The 18,868-nt window shown below is 40.6% G+C and overlaps 1 protein-coding gene across 1 annotated transcript in view; it reads left to right on the forward strand.

Moving 5' to 3' along the window:
* Nucleotides 1–18,868, forward strand: part of MAGI2 (membrane associated guanylate kinase, WW and PDZ domain containing 2) — a 1,404,484-nt gene that overhangs the window by 1,279,396 nt on the left and 106,220 nt on the right. The window contains exons 17-19 of the mRNA XM_054563833.1: nucleotides 10,030–10,215; nucleotides 12,173–12,326; nucleotides 18,509–18,728. Coding sequence (XP_054419808.1) covers nucleotides 10,030–10,215; nucleotides 12,173–12,326; nucleotides 18,509–18,728 — 560 coding nt within the window. The remainder of the gene's footprint in view (nucleotides 1–10,029; nucleotides 10,216–12,172; nucleotides 12,327–18,508; nucleotides 18,729–18,868) is intronic.

The raw sequence follows: 18,868 nt of genomic DNA on the forward strand, positions 1-18,868 counted from the left end.
CGCCTGGGCTCGCATGTGTTTGCCCCAGACCAGGGGGCTTATTCGCGACCTCCCGTGCTCATCTGGCCTCCCTTGCACGCGAGCTTCACGGCACTGGTCAGTTTAGGGTCTTCTATTGTGTGTTTTCCCCGCTTTTGGCTCTTTGGGTGCGTTGCTTGCCCTCGCCAAATGGGGACTACGGAAATGGGAGGAAATCAGCTCTAGGACTCTCCGGTTAATCCTGTTTCTGGTCTCTCCTCCAGGGACTCTGGGCAGCTCTACTTATTTTGTGGGCTGCTCCGCAATCGCAGCAGGTAGGTCAATTTATGCCTGCCCTTGCCCCTCTGTGCACTCCCTCGCAGGCCGTATGGGTGCCAGTCTGTGGGAGGCCTTGCCGGCAGGTGCAAGCGTTCGCCAGCCTGCACGGGTCACACACACGCTCGCCAACCCTCGCCAGTCACTCGGCGCAAGTGTGCGCGCCTGCTCTGGGTGTTTTGGGGGTGTCTATGTTTGCTTTTCGGCTTTTGGCTCTTTGGGGGTGTGGCCTCTTCCCGCGCAATGGAGACTACGGCAAGGGGAAGGAGTCGGGACTCCCCGGTTCCTCCTCCCGTTCTTTCCCCAATGCCTCCGTTTCTAGTCTCCCCTCAGGGGCCTCTGGGCAGTTCTGTGACCCCTTCGGCCAAGGATCCAACCCCTGTGCGGACTGCGTTTCAATCGCAGGCAGTCTGGTTCATGCGCGCCCCGCTTCTGCCTCTTTGGGGTCGCGCCTTTCCAGCCCACAATGGAGACTACCGAACGGGGAGGGAGTCGGGACTCCCCGGTTCCTCCTCCCGTTCTTTCCCCAATGCCTCCGTCTCCAGTCTCTCCTCAGGGCTCTCCCAGCCAGTCTGCACTCAGCCCTGTAGCTCACACGCGCACAAGCTGTGTGCGGAGCGCACAAAAGGCAGGTTAATGGATTCCCTTATGCCTGAGCAAGGTGGTAGCTGCAGAGTGGGAAGTGCGTTATCACCCGGGCTCCACCGGCCGCAGGGTCAGTTCTCTTCACAAAGTTTTCCTCACCAGTCTTTTCCCAGGCACCAGCCCACCCTGCTGCCGCCTGTACCCAGCGATCAAGGAGGGTGGCTGCCGCTGCAACTTTTGCGTTTGCCCTTTAAATGTCTTTTTGCATCCCCAGCCACCTGTCTCTGGCAGAAAGCGCCCCTAAGCTTTTTGGGGTTGCGTTTTGTCTGTATTTTCTCGGCTTTAGCTGCTGTAGTTTAGGGGTTCCTGTTTATGATTCAGACCCCGTTCTTCTCGGGGGGACGCTAACTGGCCGTTTCAATGTCCCTCTGGTGCCAGTGCCCGTGCGCACCCAGCCCACCCTCTAGAGCCTCCACCTCACTTCTCACCCGTTGGGATGTGTGAGAGTCGAACCCACTGTCCGCGGCACCAAGGCTCCTCTCCCACTATCGCTCCACTGCTTTCCAGGTGATTACTCCATTATTTAGTTGCAATTCCAGTTTGGTTTTGGGAGGAGGTCAGCGTGACTCCCTTTCACTCCTCCGCCATCTTTTTCCACTGTTCTGTTCTTGATGCTGTTTTGAGCCCCTCTCCAAACTTCAACTTGTAGCTCCTTGTCCAGAAGTCTATCACAACATGTCAGAAGTCTACCACAATGAAGTCCTATTTGTCTTCCAGACCTTACTCAAAAATGCTGGGATTCACTCTGAGGTTTTTGGTTTTTGTTTTTCTCTTGGCTTTGGTTTTAAAATTTGGTGCAAATATCTAAGACTATGCTAATATTTCGTTTCTCCTTAAAAAGTTTAAATATGATATTTTATTTTTATTATTTTTTATAAATAATATATCAGTGTTTTATATATTATATGTAATATACTTATGTCATATACATTAGTGTACACATACATGTGCTGTGACTGTAGAAAGAAGTAAAATACCTTGTTTTTCTGCTCTGCAGAGAAGATATACTGTTATACTTTAATATCAATAACTAATTTTTTCATTATTATGTAATCAGCCTGCTGTTTGGTTATTTGTAAGGAAAACTTGCTAAAAGCTCTATAATTTTAGTCACTAAAATTATTCAAGTTGAACAACACATAATTTCACCTTCTACTCCATGACTGGAGAATCCTGATTTTACTGAGTGATGGAAATGTACATCCATTTCCGAGTCTTTAGGGGAAGTACAAAAAATGTTGAATCAGGTCGATATTTTACTTAATGGGACCAGATTTTCCAAAGCAACTTTTGGACCAAAGCAAATTAAAAAAAAAAAAAAAAAGAATATCCCAGCTACCTAGAAATTAGCAAGGTAAAAAGATAGCTTCTCAGGATATACAATAAAATGAGAAGCATCTCTACAGAAGCTGAAGGCTTAGGCATTCAGAATCCAAGCATCTACGAACTGTTAGTCTGCTCTCTCACTCCAGCTCCCATACCCACACACGTACCCTTCTGGCCAACTGCAGAATTTAGGATCGTCAGTATTCCAAAAGTACTTTGGTTCCTACCCGTCTAATGTCTAGACATTTTGTCAGATTATTAGGGAATTATCATGTCAAAAGAATGCACAAACTCCTTGAAATGTGCTGGTATATATTAAAGTCTTTTTAAAGAGAGATAAGAAGAACGTTTGCTTTGTGGATGACTCAATAATGAGTGATTTATTACATAAGAATAATTTTTACAACAGAATGAAAGAATCAAGGTCATTTTTAGGCCTCCTGTCATTATGAGAGGAATCAAGGATCTTTAAGAATATACTTAGCAACTTCCTTTCACCCGAACCACCAAAATGTCTAACACAAAGACAGAGGAGAGGCACCTGTTACACATTCTCTAGGCCTTTTAGAAAACATGGAGTGGTTCTTTTGGCCACATACATGCAAATCTAGAAGAAAGACGATACTATCAACATCAAGAGAATGGGTGCTGTTCAAAAAGGAATGCCCACAACTGTTCCCACGGCAGAGCTGGAAGAGTTTACAATGCCACCCAGCATGTGGTGGGCATTGTTGTAAACAAAAAAGTTAAGGACAAGATTCTTGCTAAGGGAATTAATGTGCATATTGAGCACTCTAAGAGCTGATACATCTTTCTGACACATGAGACGGAAAATTATCAGAAAAAGAAGATAGCAGCCTAGAGGAGAGTTCCTGGGTTCATCTGAAGCCTGAGCCTGTTCCAGCCACAAGCACACACTGCATGAGAACCAATAGAGAGGAGCCTGAGCTGCTGGAACCCATTCCCTATGATTTCATGGCATGATAAGTGTAGACTAAAATAAAAGACTTCTTATTGTTGGAAAAAAAGAGAATATACTTAGCAGAAAATATAAGGACTACCTCTTCTAGTGATGTGTATGGGAATGAGAAATGTTGCCACAAGAGAAAGGAATTGTTTTTCTCTGTCCCTACCTGCTTTTGTGGTCATTTTCCATGGCCACAAAATTCTCACATCTTCCACCGCAGACACTGAAAACAATGGAGTGATGCAAAGAGCAAATATATTGAGGATCTATCTGCATAAGCTCAATTAGAGAATTGTCAGGGCCTGGTATAAAATGAAAGTGTGAGACCCTTGTTCAAAAATTATTAAGAATGTCAAGATGGTGACAGCATCCCATTAAACCAAACACAAGGGCCTTTTAGGAATGGTGACCAGAGCGGTCAGACACCACTGAAACCAGCCCTGTGTCTACAAGCCCACCCAATATTTCCAAACAACAAAACCATTTTAGCCTACCCTCATGTTCCAGGATAGTAGAACAAAAAGTGATAGCTAATTACAATTCCTAATGCAATGAGATTTCTTTCTATTACTATTTCACTCTCAGCAAAGTAAAAGGCTGAGGAGTGCTTCTTTCTCTCCAGTCATGTAGTTAATACTTTCTGTAAGGTGCTTTCTGCCCTTAGAACCGTGAGTTCAGCTGGGCTCCCAAATTGCTAATAATGGGTCTCTTACTTCCCATTCCTCCCTCTGACCATCTGCCTATTACCAAATTCAGGGTAACTAAACTGTTCAACTACAAAAGAATGACTCATGGGTGCTAGGGAGAAGATACACCTTTGGAATATGCAGTCTTTAAAACACCAGCTGCTCGGTTTTGGTTCTTGCAAATCATTTGGATATAAATTTCGGAGAGGATGTTTCATTTTTGGAAAACTAAAATCCACAGACTTCTAGAGAAAAACTCTCATGCTGTCTGCTTTTTCTTAATTTACCACCACTGTTTTAAAAGATACCAAACACAGTGTTTCTTTCCCACATCTTCCCCCCAGATGACCACAAAAATCTTTTGAAAGATACCATGTCACATTCCAGGAAGAGACAACTAGCTAAATGGGTTTGTCACCATAGAATACACTCATCCAGGGTTTCTCAGAAGGAGAGATGGAAAATAAACCAGATTAAAAATTGGCTCAGTTTTCCGAAGGCAGGAAAACAGGATTCTTGGCCATGTATTAAAGAGATAGGAACATTTTGTGACAATTACTATTCTGTTCCTACATGTTCAGTGTCCATCTAGAGGAGCTGGGAAAGCACCTTATCAGGAATCTCAGGTAGGGAAGCAGTCATTGTGAGGGCAGGAGAGACCCCACCTCCAAAGCATCTTCTGCTTGTTTCTCCCCCCATGGGGTAGATAGAACCCTCCTTACCACCATGAATTTTCACTAAGGGAGCTACTACTCAATGTAGGGACACTATGCCTCATCCTTCCGAGAATGATCTTTCTTCTTCTTACTCCTCCCTGAGTCCACAACTGGACTCGGTAATTCACCTCTCCTCTTGCACATTACATTTATCATGGATTTGCCATTTGTGTTTTTAGTATTTGACTAGCCCTGATCTCCACAGCTAGACAGCGAGTTCGTGAGGGCTACAACCCTGTGTTGTTTTATTGTTGTCTTCCCCACTGGGTCTAGCATTGTGCCTGTTAGAAGATGCTTTGCAGAATGTGTTGTTGTTGATGGAGTAATTGATCTTCCTGCCCCAGTCCGTCATTGTAAAACAAGACAATAAATCATTTTCATAGATTATTTTAAGAAAGTCAAATGGAATCATCCACTTAAAAATTCTTTTTATATCAGGTCACAGAATCAAAATCCAAACTAACTTTCTTTGACTTTTTAAGTGAATGACATGTTGTTTAACCTTCACAATTAGTGGAATTGTGAACCAATGAGGGTTTATGCTATTGATTGCTTTCGAAGTATTTATTTTTGTCACACTCATCTTAGAAATTTCTCACTTGACATGATTGATGCAGAATCCATTTCCCTCAGGCTTTCCTCCAGACACACCTCTGCTGTGTAAGATCTATTAACAAGGAGACAATTAAATGTAAATATGAGTCACAGACTTTTCCTTCTCTGAAATGAAATACATATAAAGCAACAAGGAAACATGAAAAACACATGGAGGGATCAACTACTCCTTCCCCTTCCCTCAGGTGTAGCTGAGAATTTAAGGAAGAATCCATCACCAAAGCAAGAAAATCCTTGGGCAACCGTCCATCTTGTTTATGGGAACTGATCCAAGATAGAACTCCATCAGAACTCTTTGGTTGACCGATGGCTAAAGGAGTCTGAATAGACCATACTAAGCTCCCAGAAGAGAACCCAATAGCAAAATGGGAGAGCCATTGCTTTCTGTTATGGTGTGGCTGGGGACCCAAAAAATTCAGACCTTTAGAATGAAGTTAGAGAGCATCCAGTCAACTGAGTGTCTCTGATAGTCTCACCAAAACAAGTGTGATATATTGAGCAGTGCCAAAAGAGTCACCTCATCTACAAGAAAATATAAAACATACTGCAGTATAAATGTGCGGTAGTGTTTTACCCAGAAAGAAATAAAAAATTGATAAGATGGGTTTCCTTTTCCATAATTTATATGATTTGCAATTAAAGGGAAATTTCTAACTAGTGATAAATTGTCTCCTTCCAAAACGTCAGTGTGTCTAAAACCTTAGACATATTGCAACTTTTCCCAACTATCTGTATACCCTAAGCACACTGTGTCAAGAAGCCTGATGCAAAGACTTGATTTATGTTGCCGCCTGACAGGTGATGTCTGGAAGGCACACCATCTAAATGCACTGCGATCAGGCGGTTACCTTAGTCATCAGTTCTCAGAGAATTAATGAGTGCCATTCATCCCAATAATAGAAACCAAGGTCAAGGCCTCTTTCAGGCTCTGTAATTCCATTAGCGATGCACAGAAAGCACTTAGGTCATGAGCAATCTAGACCTTATAACTGAGCAAATGGAACTGCTTCTTGTTTTCAGAGAGAATCCTCTTTTAGCACACACCTTGTCAGTGATTCGTTCTACATCAACATTCTATGTACTTACAAATGTAAGGAAAATGCTTCTAAAGGAAAAGTGAGGTTGTCTTCAGCTGCCAAGCATTTCAAGTACTGTTTTTATTAAAGTAAAGGCCAATAGAAAACAATTTTATTAAAGCTATATGGGGTGCTTCCAATTATGCACATACATTTTTAAATTGTTTACTCACTTAGATTTTAGGTAAGCACTCAGTCATTCTATATGGCTACCAGAGAATTTATTTCTGTTTTCATTCTTTTCTTTGGGATTTTACTCTACATACCCTAATAAAATCAGAATGGCCTTGAAACTAAGAGTTACCATTGTTAAGCAAGAAAGTCCATTTACAATGAACTTTTATCTAGAAACCTCAAGTAGCATGCTTTTCTAAGCTAGGTCTCATAAATACTTTCCCCGCTCTTCATAATTCAAATTGCTTTCAACCTGCTACATGTCAAAAAAAGAAGAGAGTAACTTCAAGGTTTGAAGCCAGAGGCATAGATTTGAATCTTGGCTGTGATACCTATTTGTTTTCTTAACAATAAAATAAGCATGATTATTACACTTTTACAGCTACTTCACACTGTTGCCCTGAGGATTTAACATAAGTACCTAACACAATGCCTGGAAATTAACAAATCATAACTTATTGTTGTTGTTTTTTGTTGTTGATTACATAAAATTGTGTGATCGTGTGTGTATGTGTGTGTGTGTTTGTGAAACCTTTGTTTTGCAACATTTAAGGTTTTATTTGCAGTAGATACACTTATTTCTAAGTGATCTACAATAATGGAGGGGAGCAGAGGCATGTCTAATCCAAAACAGCAAATCATCCAAATACCATTTCTGTGTGTTTTAAACAGTAGTTTAAAATTTCATTTCAAATATGTTCCTACTGCCCAAAGAAATGACTTCAAATAAAGGAATGGCACAATAATGTGAACTCCTGACCAAAAAGGATCTGAGGAGCTGTCCAGCCTTACTGTCCCTCCCTCCCCCTCCTCTCCCTTTTCTTCCACTCTACTCCCCTCTTCACCTACTCCTGCCTGCCTATCAAAAGACAGCTGCTGCAAAGACTCCACTTCAAGCCAAGTTCCTACCTCCTACTCTCCCCTGGATCAGGGCCACTGGTGAAGCGTTTATGATGCTCTGCTTAGAGGCAGGGTGTAGTCACCAGATAAAAGCACCAGGTGCTCATGAAGCATGTGCTGGAGTGGAGGGAGGAGACGGTAAAGTCCAGGCAGGCAGTGTGGTACCTTGGCTAAGAGCAAAGGCAATGGAATCTGGCAGGCTGGGATTCTAAGTCCTGTTGGCCTTTATGACCTTGGGCACATTGCTCATCACTTTATGGCTTTGTTTTGTTTCCACTGTAAACATGCAATGGTAATGCTATCAGGTATCTCACATGATTGTTAAGGGTTAACATGCACATGAGTGTAAGGCTCAACTACTTAATGAAGAGCTCTGTAACATGCTGATATCCCAGTGAATAATAAACTGTTTATGTACAAGTTAGTGCTTCCTACAGAGACCTGCAACATCTTTTGTGTGTGTGTGTGTGAAACCAGAGGAAAACAAACAGGATTCTTGACCTCATCTGGTGTCTAGGTGATCCCTAAAAGATATCTCTCTTTCCCATATGAAGCAGTTTTCCTGATTGATACTTAGGGGTTTTGTTCTGCAGTAAACAAGCATTGCTTTAGTTTTAGCAGTATTACAGGTTTATCCCACATAGAAGAAATTCAAACTGGTACCCTCACACAAGCACAGACACATCAGTAGTGATATCAGAGACATAAAAAAGATAATATTAATAAACATAATGAAAGAAACAATAATTATAAGTCAATGCTTCCATGCCAGGCACTGTTCTAGTCACTTTACATATGATTTATTTAATTTTCAGAACCATCCTTTGAGATCAATAATATTATCATTTCAATTTTAGTGTTGAAAAACAGAAACACAGGAAAGTCAGATAACTTATCAAAGGTCACAGCATACATAACAACATGTACATTATGGCCAAGGAAACTGCACTTATTGACTGTTCCAGGACCCTATTAAATATGAATGAGGGCAATAACAGAAATGAAATTTCACTCTAATTTTGGTTGAAGATGAAACAACTTGCAATACTTATGTCATTTTTAAGAATAAGTAGGTGAATGAGTTCTTACTGCATTTCTTGAGAAATCTATTGTCCTAAGATTCTAAGATGATCATTAATATGTTTTAAGTAAGGTGTTCCTAACTAAAGCTATTGGTGCTCATGGTAGATAAAAATGTGTTTGAGCTTCCAACATGATAGGTTTCACTTCAGAGACACAGGTTCAGCCAATATTTTCATATACTATCTATAACTTTTCGCAATCGAGGTCTGATCAGGGTGCTAGTTCATTAACTCACTTGTCCTTCTGTACCGTGGTTATTAGCCAACCTTTTGCCTTTCACTGTAACACATACACAGACTAAGAATTCAAGGACCAGACATCCCTGGAGCATAATGAATGGTATAGTGTCTCTTTGCCTCTTTATGCAGATTAAATCAATACCTCACTCCCATGGGAGGGCAACAACACAGAGTCACTGACAGTGATAGCCTGGTAGGGGCTCTCGTCTCGAAAGAACAAAGGAATGGGAACAGATTTTTAGATGGTGCACCCCTTGAGGGAGGTCACAAGTACACTGTGTACCAGCTGCCTGACCCCAGCTAGCCATCCTGGTCAGAACTCAACCATTTACACTGAACAAAAGTCACCCTGCTAGAAAACTCTGTATCCCCGTGTAGCTGGCTCTCCTCACACACATAAATAAATAATACAAAAGGAAAGAAATTTTCATTGTTTTCAAGAGATATATGCTGTATTTCATCAATGCAAACATACGTTTTCGTATTTTAATATTTTAAAAATTAAAGAGTATCTTAGAGTCAATTGAGTGTCATTGTTTAATTGGCAGAATTGGCTTTTTTTCCTTATAAAATAAAGGTATGTCATGTCATAAATGGTATCTCAGATTTGATGAAATACATTATGAGTCAGATACTATCAAGACCTCAGCACCACTTAATAAATTATATCAGAAAGGAGAGTTAAGATTTGAAAACTGCATCAGTGTTTAAACTGAAGATTAGTGGATAAGTGGATAGTTGGTCATAACTTCTTGACCAGCCAAATACAGCCTACATATATACATATATATATTTCCTGTTTTCCCCTCTCTGTAAAATAGAAAAGGGTAAAACTTAAATTCCTGGCATTTATTGTATCTTTCTGAAATTGCGTATCATTGTCTCTGGAGTGTGAAATCTGTAGGCACTGTGTTTTATGCCTATGATTCTCAAAATTTTGTATATATTGGAATCTCCTCAGGAGCTTCTTAACAATTCATGATTTTCACCTCCTGCCTGGACATTTCAAATCACAAAGTCCGGGGTGAGGCTCAAAGAACTGTATGCTTAATCCTAAAGTGGATCCAATATACCCCAAAGTGTGAGAACCCCTGGTCCATGTGTTTGGAACTGGCCTGTCACTGCGAAGGACTTGGTCTCTGTAGTCTGCGCAGGACTGCATTTGATAGGCATGATTGTGATTTCAAAAGGCAAATATACTGACCAAAGAAGGAATTCTGACATAACATTGTTTCCTGTGAGGACTCAAAACTAGAACATGTATTGGAGGTGCCTCTGATAATCTCTTTCTGTTGGGTATCTTTTTAGCTGTGCCCCATAAAATCGGACGCATCATTGATGGGAGTCCTGCAGATCGCTGTGCAAAACTGAAAGTAGGAGACCGGATTTTAGCAGTGAATGGCCAGTCGATCATCAACATGCCTCACGCAGACATTGTGAAGCTCATCAAGGACGCAGGCCTCAGTGTCACCCTTCGCATCATTCCTCAGGAGGGTGAGTGCCTGGGAAGGTCATAGAGTCCACCCAGCTGCCATCAGTGTGGTGTCAGAGGGTCCGAGGGTGACAGTTGGTTCCACCGTGGCAAAAATTCACTTTCTGTTGTAACTCATATCCTGTTTACCCAGTACCAGTTTCATTCAGAGGTCAAGTTATGTGACATTACAGATAAATAGTGTGAAGCCTATGACACTGGGTTATTCAGTCATTCCCTGTGGTCTTAGGAGTATTGTTTTTATGGTTACATTAAGCCACCACCCATTCAACAGAGGTGACAGAGTTACAAATCTGAAGAAAAAAACCATGTATTCATGTAAACTGTTAAGCTCTAGAGGATTCTTCAAAGTCAGGTTGATTTTGAAAAGCTTGAGGAAGTTTCTGTGGTATGAGGAGAGCTCATTTAGAAAATGTGGCATCTGATAAGAATTTTAAATTCCCACTTAGCCTCTTGAATTTCTCTGTACAAGGACACCTCCCTAAAGCTTGCAGAGTACTGAGCACCACAACTCCCAGCCGTGCCTTAAGGGGCCACAAAGTTCACCATAAGCTTGGTATTTCTAGACTAAATACGTTCATTACCATTTTGTAGCTGCTGATTCATTACTGATATTCAAGAATTCAGTTGCTGTAGCTCGCTGGTGAGTGGACCAGAATCCCACATGGACAGAGGCGCACCGTGATGGGCTTACTCACTGTGGTCCTCTCTGTTTTACTCAGCCTCATGATTCCCTCTTGGGACTCTGATAAGCAGTCACCAAACAGCCTCCTGGCTTTAAACATAAAACTCAGTTGTTCTTAACTGAGGTGATTTTGTGCCCCAGGGAATTTTTTAGCAATGTCAGGAGACATTTTTGATTGTCATGATTGGGGTTGATAGAGGGCAGGGATGCTGTTAACATCACACAGTGCTCAGGACAGTCCCCACAGCAAAAAATTATCTGGCCCAAAATGTCCACAGTGCCAAAGTTGGGAAACTCTGATACAAGGAATTTAAAATTGGGAACCGTAAGAAAAGAAAGGGAAAGAGTAGTTTATAAGGAAATGCTAATCGGTCACCTCCCTTTTATGGCCCAACTTAAAAAAAAAAAAAAGGAGAGAGAGAGAAAGAAAGAGAAGAAGAAGGAGGAGGAGAAGAAGAAGGGGGACAGAATATGACCACCATGTTTTTGTTTTGTTTTGTTGTGGTTTTGTTTTTTTACCTACCTGCAGACACTATTATGTATGAAATATTCAGTGGGAATTAACTATAAACAAGATTTCTCACTAAAAATCTGACTTCTCCATTTTCCCAATCTAAAATATGTCTGTCCCACTATTCTAATGTAGAAAAAATAATTTCAGTTGTAAATTTGATGTTATTACAAGAAATTTCATAAAGCAGTTTAACAAACAAAAACTTAATTTCCCTTTCTTTGTCCAATGGTTGTTTGTTTTAGTTTTGTTTTTCTTTCTGGAGAACCATGGAATACAGAGGGTTATTAAGCAATAAGGCTAACAAGGAACTGGAAGAAAGATTGTAGAAAACATTTTCTTTTATTATAGTTAGCTCCTTATCCAGACTTTGGAATACTGGCGAGACTTCTCATTACAACCAAAAAGTAGTAGCTAAGTGTTTTCTTTCTTACTAGAAAAATAGAATATGTATTAGGGCTTAATCCTTTGAATTATTTCATTGCTTTAACAGGTTTTTTTATTGTAATCTTTTCTTCTGACAAAATGACAGGAGGCTGTTCATAACTTTGTTCAGCAAGTCTTACAATTAAGGAAAGCATACTAATTCTGTGAGAGTTATTGGAACTTGATACGTTTAAGTTACTGTCTTAAAGTCTAACAGAAACTGAAATAGCCAAAGCCTCGAGTTTTCTGAGGAGGCACAGAATATCGGCCTCTGGCCACCCCTCTCCCTTTTTCAATGTCTACCTGACCACATTTGCTGCTTTGGTTCCCATCTCAGAGCTCAACAGCCCAGCCTCGGCACCCAGCTCCGAGAAGCAGAGCCCCATGGCCCAGCAGAGTCCTCTGGCCCAGCCAAGCCCTGCCACCCCCAGCAGCCCTGTCACCCAGCCGGCGCCTCCTCAGCCACTCCAGCTACAAGGACATGAAAATAGGTAAAGTTTCCTCTGGCTTTTCTGATTCTGAGGTGAGGGAGCTGGGGGTAGGGAGAGTTGAGGATGATGCAGAACACAGGTATGAGAGAGATTTTACTGAAGTAGAAATGACCATGTGGACCATTCTATAATTTTGATATTCTATGTATGTTATAATGTGTTTTCCTTAGGAAATGTGTCTGTCCTTCACAAGAACTTCTGAAGAAATGATGAACAATTGCAGATACATAGGGATTAACCAGTTGAAAAACACATTAAAGAGATCCCAGGCAGAATGAAGAGCATGTACAAAGGCCCTTTGCTAGGAGGGAGCCCGCAATCTTGAAGGAGGGACATAGGGCCAATGTAGGGAACAGAGGGGAGGGAGGGCGGTTTGAGATGAAGCCAGAGAGGGTGGTGGGGCCTGCCCTACAGTGTCTTGTAAGCATATTAAAGATTTTGATCTTAAGTGTAGTAAGAAGTCATTAAGGGCCTTTAAGCTGAAGACTGACATCACTGGATTTGCTTTTCAAGCTCTCTCAGTCTGTTCCCATTCTGAACAGACTGAAGGCTGGTCAGAGGGAACACAGGTTAAGACGTCAGATATGGCTGCCAACGTCATAACGGCTGTGGCTTAGAGAATTAACAGTGGTGTGGAGAAGGGGAAATGTTGAAGGACTCATACGCATATAAACGTTAGCATTTTTACTGCATTTCACCTTATATCCTCCACCCATGATCTAACTTGTTTCTTCCATTTCACATTGTTAACTAATATGAATAAGACACTTTGAACCTCCAGGAAAAAGTGGATGCTATATAAAACTCACTTTATATTTTTTAAAAAATTGAATTTATTGGGATGGCATTGGTTAATAACATTATATAGGTTTCAGGTATATTGTATTGTGTGTTCACCACCCCAAGTCAAGTCTCCTTCCATCACCATTTATACACCCTTTACCATCTTCTACCTACCCCAACCCACTTTCCATCTAATAATCACCGTACTGTTGTCTGTACTTACGAGTTTGTGTGTGTGTGTTTTATCCCATCACCTTTTCCCCTAGCCCCCATGTTACTTCTTACTGTGCCTTGTGTGGAACAGTGAGCCTGGGTTAGGTTGAGCCTTTAAAGAAAGAGATGGAGACATATTTACATTATTTTCCCCTTTCAAAGGAGAGAAATAGAACAGCCCATGGGAACATCTCTGAATACAAATCCCTCACAGGTCTTTTCCATATTTCTAATGTTTTCTGAGCGTCTGCTTCCTATCTCTTGCCTCCTGTGTTGGTGAAGATGAAGTGAGGCCCAGTTTTTGAGTCCCACAACTCTCTAGGTTCATCACTCAGAATGCTGCAAATATTTTCCCCAGACCTCAGGTGTTATTTCCAAAAAGCTCTGTTCTATTCTGATTTCCCCCATTTGCTTTCATAGAAAAGTGAATATCTGTTGTCCTCAGATGCTTATGGTGATAATATATTCCACAGAAGTAAAAAGACTAAGCCCCATAAGGCAGTAATACAAAGGTAAGAATTTGGCAATCCAGAAGAGGAGTAAGTCCTGAGTACTAAGCCCCAGATGTGTTCGCTTTCACCGGGTGCTGTTTGGACAGATTGTACTGACTCTTCAGAATTCATTTTAGGCTCAGGAGAAAGGATCTGTGCCAGATTTAGATATTTCTTGGCTTACCCTCTCCAGAGTCAGACTGCCCGAGAAAGGGGCTCTTGCTTCCAGGTGTGTGTTGGGTCAATGGGAAGAATAACAGCTGGACGAGGCCGCTATTCTGTCCCCATCTGCTACAAGCTCACCGCGTGGACTCAGGCCCCATCACAGAAGCAAGAGTTTTGGGGTGTATTGTTGCCTGACTAAAGAATAAAATAATTTTCTAACTCTAGTATTAACAAATTGACTTGATCCAAGTTTTTATAAATCACCAACAAATTTGCCCAGAGTTCGTAGCTGTTTTTGCTTTAATAGTATTAAAAGCCTCAGAAATGCCCACACCAGTTCTAGGACCCTCCCGTGGCATTCGGGTTTCCTGCCTTAACTCTGATTGGTAGTGAGTGGTTATATTTGCATATGAATGAGGAGATTCGATAATCTTACAGATACCAGACCAATTTTCCTAACTGCATTTAAAGATGACTGTAGTGCCAGGGAAAACTCTGCCTATTTCTAGGCTAGAGATATCTCAAAGACAGTTCGTATGCCAAACGCACAGCACAAATTTCCTATTAGTTCATTCGTACAGGAAGTGCCCACGTACATGTCAAATCAAGCCAGATCCCATGTTAAAGTGACAATCTGCTTACAATTTTTTATTGCTTTAGGTAGAGTGAGTGAATATTTTGTCCTGTCTTATCTACTCTTGGATTGGTTTCCTGCTGACACCTTACATACGTCTACCCATTTCTCTGTCCCTTCACATCCTTTTTGTTTTTGTTCAGGAAACACAAAATAATTTTTATATGAACATAAACAAAACACTATTTAAGGAGAAGCATTTGTTGAAAACAACAAAAGGGCTATTATGAAATATATCACAAGAGTTGAGCTTCCCCAGCAAGGGCAATTGATGTTTGACAGCGTTTTAAATTGCAGGGTCAGTGGAAGAGCATTGGAAATTGACTTCTTTCATAGACTTTGAACCTTGAATGCTTAAAGCTGAAAAAAATTCTTGAAAGGCCCACATGAGGTCATATCCCACCATAAAATCCCCTAACACATAGGCAGTGATTCTTGATTCTAAAACTTGTTTGTACCATAACATTCTGCTAGAATTTACCGCTAGCAATCTGGTCTTATCACCTCTTGTCTCTTTAGTAATAGAGTTATACGAATGACATTTTGTCATAAGCAAAGAAACTTTAAAGATGCTATTTTTAAAAAATAATCTAAATTTTTCTTAAAATAGAGTGTTTTACAAATTCAAAGCAACATAACTTTTGTCCTAGCCAGTGTATCATTCACTTAAAAGTTAGCAACACTGATAAAAAAAAAAAAATGTGGTATAGCGTTTTCCTTAATTAAAGAATTCTTCAGTTTGCAGTTCAACATAAACCCCTGACACAGGGCCCTGCTGCAGGAAGAAGTTTGAGTGCTGGAATGAAGACGTGGGTGGCAGCTGGCAAGTTTTAAGTGTTCCTATTTCTAAGTATTTGTGTAATCTTTGGGGAGACTCTTACACTTCACTCTCTTTTGCTATGCCTTGTGACACATCTGGTTGGAAATAGAGCACATAAAGTATATTTCATGCCAATGCCACACAGATAATGAAAATAAAGTGATTGTGCTATGACTTAAAACAATGGGACATCCAAACCACCAAGCAAACTGTTTCTAGAAAGGCACTGACACACACCACCAAGTGTCACCCAGGCCTTTGCTTTTGATGTAATTCAAGCATTTGCAAAGATAAGCATTTTCTTCAAAGTGTATGTTAGATAGTTCTGTTCTTGGCATGCATACTCTCAGAAGGTAAGTGGACAACTTGCTGAGGTACAAAGCGAAGCCTGAATTATGTACCTCACAAAGTCACTTCTGCAAGTTAAGTAACAAATGGGACCTATTCAGTGTGTTGATTAACGTAACTACATTACTTCTAAAGAAACCTCAAACACTTAAGTCAAAAAGAACATAAGCACCCCTATGTTCATTGCAGTTATTTACAATAGCCAAGATTTAGAAGCAGCCTGACTGTCCATCACTAGATGAGTGGATTAAAAAACCTGTGGTACATCTACACAATGGCATACTTCTTGGCCATAAAAAGAGGAGAATCCTACCTTTTGCAACAGCATGGATGGACCTGGAGAGCATTATGCTAAGTGAAATAAGTCAGTCAGAGAAACGCAAGTACCATATGATCTCACTCATATGTAGAATCTAATGAACAAAATAAACTAACAAAATGGAAACAGAGGAACGGGTGCATGGAACAGACTGCTAGCTGTCAGAAGGAGAGCAGTTGCGGGACTGGGCAAAAGATGAAGGATTAAGCAAAAAAAGGAAAATCCTCATTGACACAGACAATAGTATGGTGATTAGCAAAGGCAAAGGAGAGTGGGGGGAATTATAAGAGGGTAAAGAGGGGAATAAATGGTGAATGAAAGGAGACTTGACTTGGGGTGGGAAACACACAATACGATCTATAGATCATGTATTACGGAATCGTGCACCTGAAACCTATATAATTTTATTAACTAATGCCTCCCCAATAAATTCACTAAAAAAGATAAAAATAATAAATATAAATAAGTAACTACATTATTAACCCCCTTCGACCCCCTTCAAAAAACCTCAAATAAGCACATCTATTATTGTATACTTTCAATATGCCCTCACCAAATTAGATAACACTAATTGCAATTGTTCATGTGAATGACTTTTAAAAACTATTCAAGATAATCAACATCAGTGAGACCATAAGCCAGTAAAACAAACAAAAAAGAAACCACCTACTCTTAAAGGTAAAAACTCAGCTGGTTTTGAACATGTTTTCCTGACATGTTTGAGTTTTTTCCTTGATGCTAAATACGAGGAGAGACCCAAAAGACAGGAATTATCTTCCTGAGGGTGGCCCCCTTGCAGCACAGGCTTCCCTTGCTGAGTGAGTGCTCTAAGAATCCATCTGTATCAGTGCACCAGCTGGTGTTGTGAGAGGCTACGTTCAGCTTCAGTGAGTATTTTTTTTTTTTGGAAGACTTTCAGTGTGTTTGCCCATTTCATGATGAGTGATTTACAAGCACACCTGCCCACACTGCACTGAGTGTTCAGCAGTTTTTGACCCAAAATGGTATGATCCTGTTCCCCACCCTCCCTATTCACCCTATCTTGTCCAGAGCAAATTTTTTTTGTTTGTTTTCCTGGATGAAAAAAGTCCTCTAAGGGAAACGTTTTGCTGATGTAGAAAGGGTGAAACAAAAAAAAGGCAGAAGCACTAAAATGCATCAAATTCAATAAGTTCAAAACTGTTTTGAGCAGCAGAAACAATGTTGCAATAGGTGTATTGCATCAAACGGAGAGTACTTTGAAGGTGATTGAAGTTTAAACATGTAAGAATAAATACACCACTTTTTAACGAATAAATTCTGGGGTTTTGGGGGGGGGTTCCCCTTGTATTTTCTCAATTCCTCAAACCATCCACATTAATTTTAAATATAATTGTTATTATACAGAATGTATTTTTCAATCTACCTATATCCCTAAGTAGCTTATTATAGACCATTACTGTGGCAATAGGCAATGAACTACAGAACTGAGTATCCCTCTAAGCTACTGCGATAATTTTTCAGTTTACCTTATTCATGAACCCATAATGGTACGTATAGGCTATTTTAGTCACTTTGTAACTAGGAATTCCCTCAGTTTAGAGCAGTTTGGATTCACAAAACAGCACTAAACAACCAGTTTGGTTTCTGTATTAATTGTGTTAGTAACTAATATCTAGAAACAAGAAAGAGACAAATGTTGAACATAAATATTTTTGCCTTTTCTTCCATTTGTTGACCTTTTACTTACCTGAGAGCTGTAATCTAATATTCAAATTCTACATAATATGTCTGTATTCTTAGCAATGACCCAGTGACTTTCTACTTGACTTGTAGTTTGTGATTATATCTTACTATTGCTCCTCTGTAAAATATTCAAAAAGACCAAACCCAACTGATTCAAATCAACTTTAATTATGTATTGGTAGAGTATCTAGAGATCATATCAATTGTGTTTTCATGAAGTAATGGTTTGCTGAGCTGTGTGTGTGTTTGTATGGGGTGGGGGTGGCTGTGGGGAGAAGGGAGACGGACAGAAACAGAGCAACAAAGAGAGTTGGTTTACTGGTGTTAAGGCAGACTGATATTTTGGGATGTAGAGTTAGGTCTTTAACTCCCTAGATTCACTGCAGTTGAACAGTTTTTAAATAGCCAAAGTCAAAAAGGGTTATCCATAAGTCCTTTTCCACAAAGTTCTGGTTGAACCATCATTTTCACCTTGATATCTTAAAGAGCCAAATGAAAAGTGTACAATATGGTATTTGTTAAAGGTTGAAAAATAATACTTATTATTTATTTACTCACCTCATAATCCTAAACATGCAAAAAGACCAACAAGAGGAGTGGCCCATACATTCCCAGAGGACATTGATCATTCTACCGCCTTAAAATACTGCGATACCAGAATAAATCCCATTTCCATTTATTTAGTTACAGGTCAGAAGTAAAAGCAAGACAAGATGTGAAACCAGACATCCGACAGCCTCCATTCACGGACTACAGGCAGCCCCCACTGGACTACAGGCAGCCCCCAGGAGGGGACTACCAGCAACCCCCACCCTTGGACTACAGGCAACCTCCACTGCTGGACTACAGGCAGCACTCCCCCGACACCAGGCAGTACCCTTTGTCAGACTACAGGCAGCCCCAGGTACCTCAGCCAATGAGATCATCCAAGGCCCAAGACCAAGCCTTTCTGAAGTACAAAAAATGAAATAGAATGGGAGGCAGAGGAAAGACCACCCTTCTGAGATAGACAGCCAAAGTTCTATTCCTAGTTACATTATCATC

Source organism: Pteronotus mesoamericanus, unplaced genomic scaffold (genome assembly GCF_021234165.1).
Source record: "Pteronotus mesoamericanus isolate MK-2021 breed Mesoamerican mustached bat unplaced genomic scaffold, CSHL_Meso_final scaffold_85, whole genome shotgun sequence".
NCBI lineage: Eukaryota > Metazoa > Chordata > Mammalia > Chiroptera > Mormoopidae > Pteronotus > Pteronotus mesoamericanus.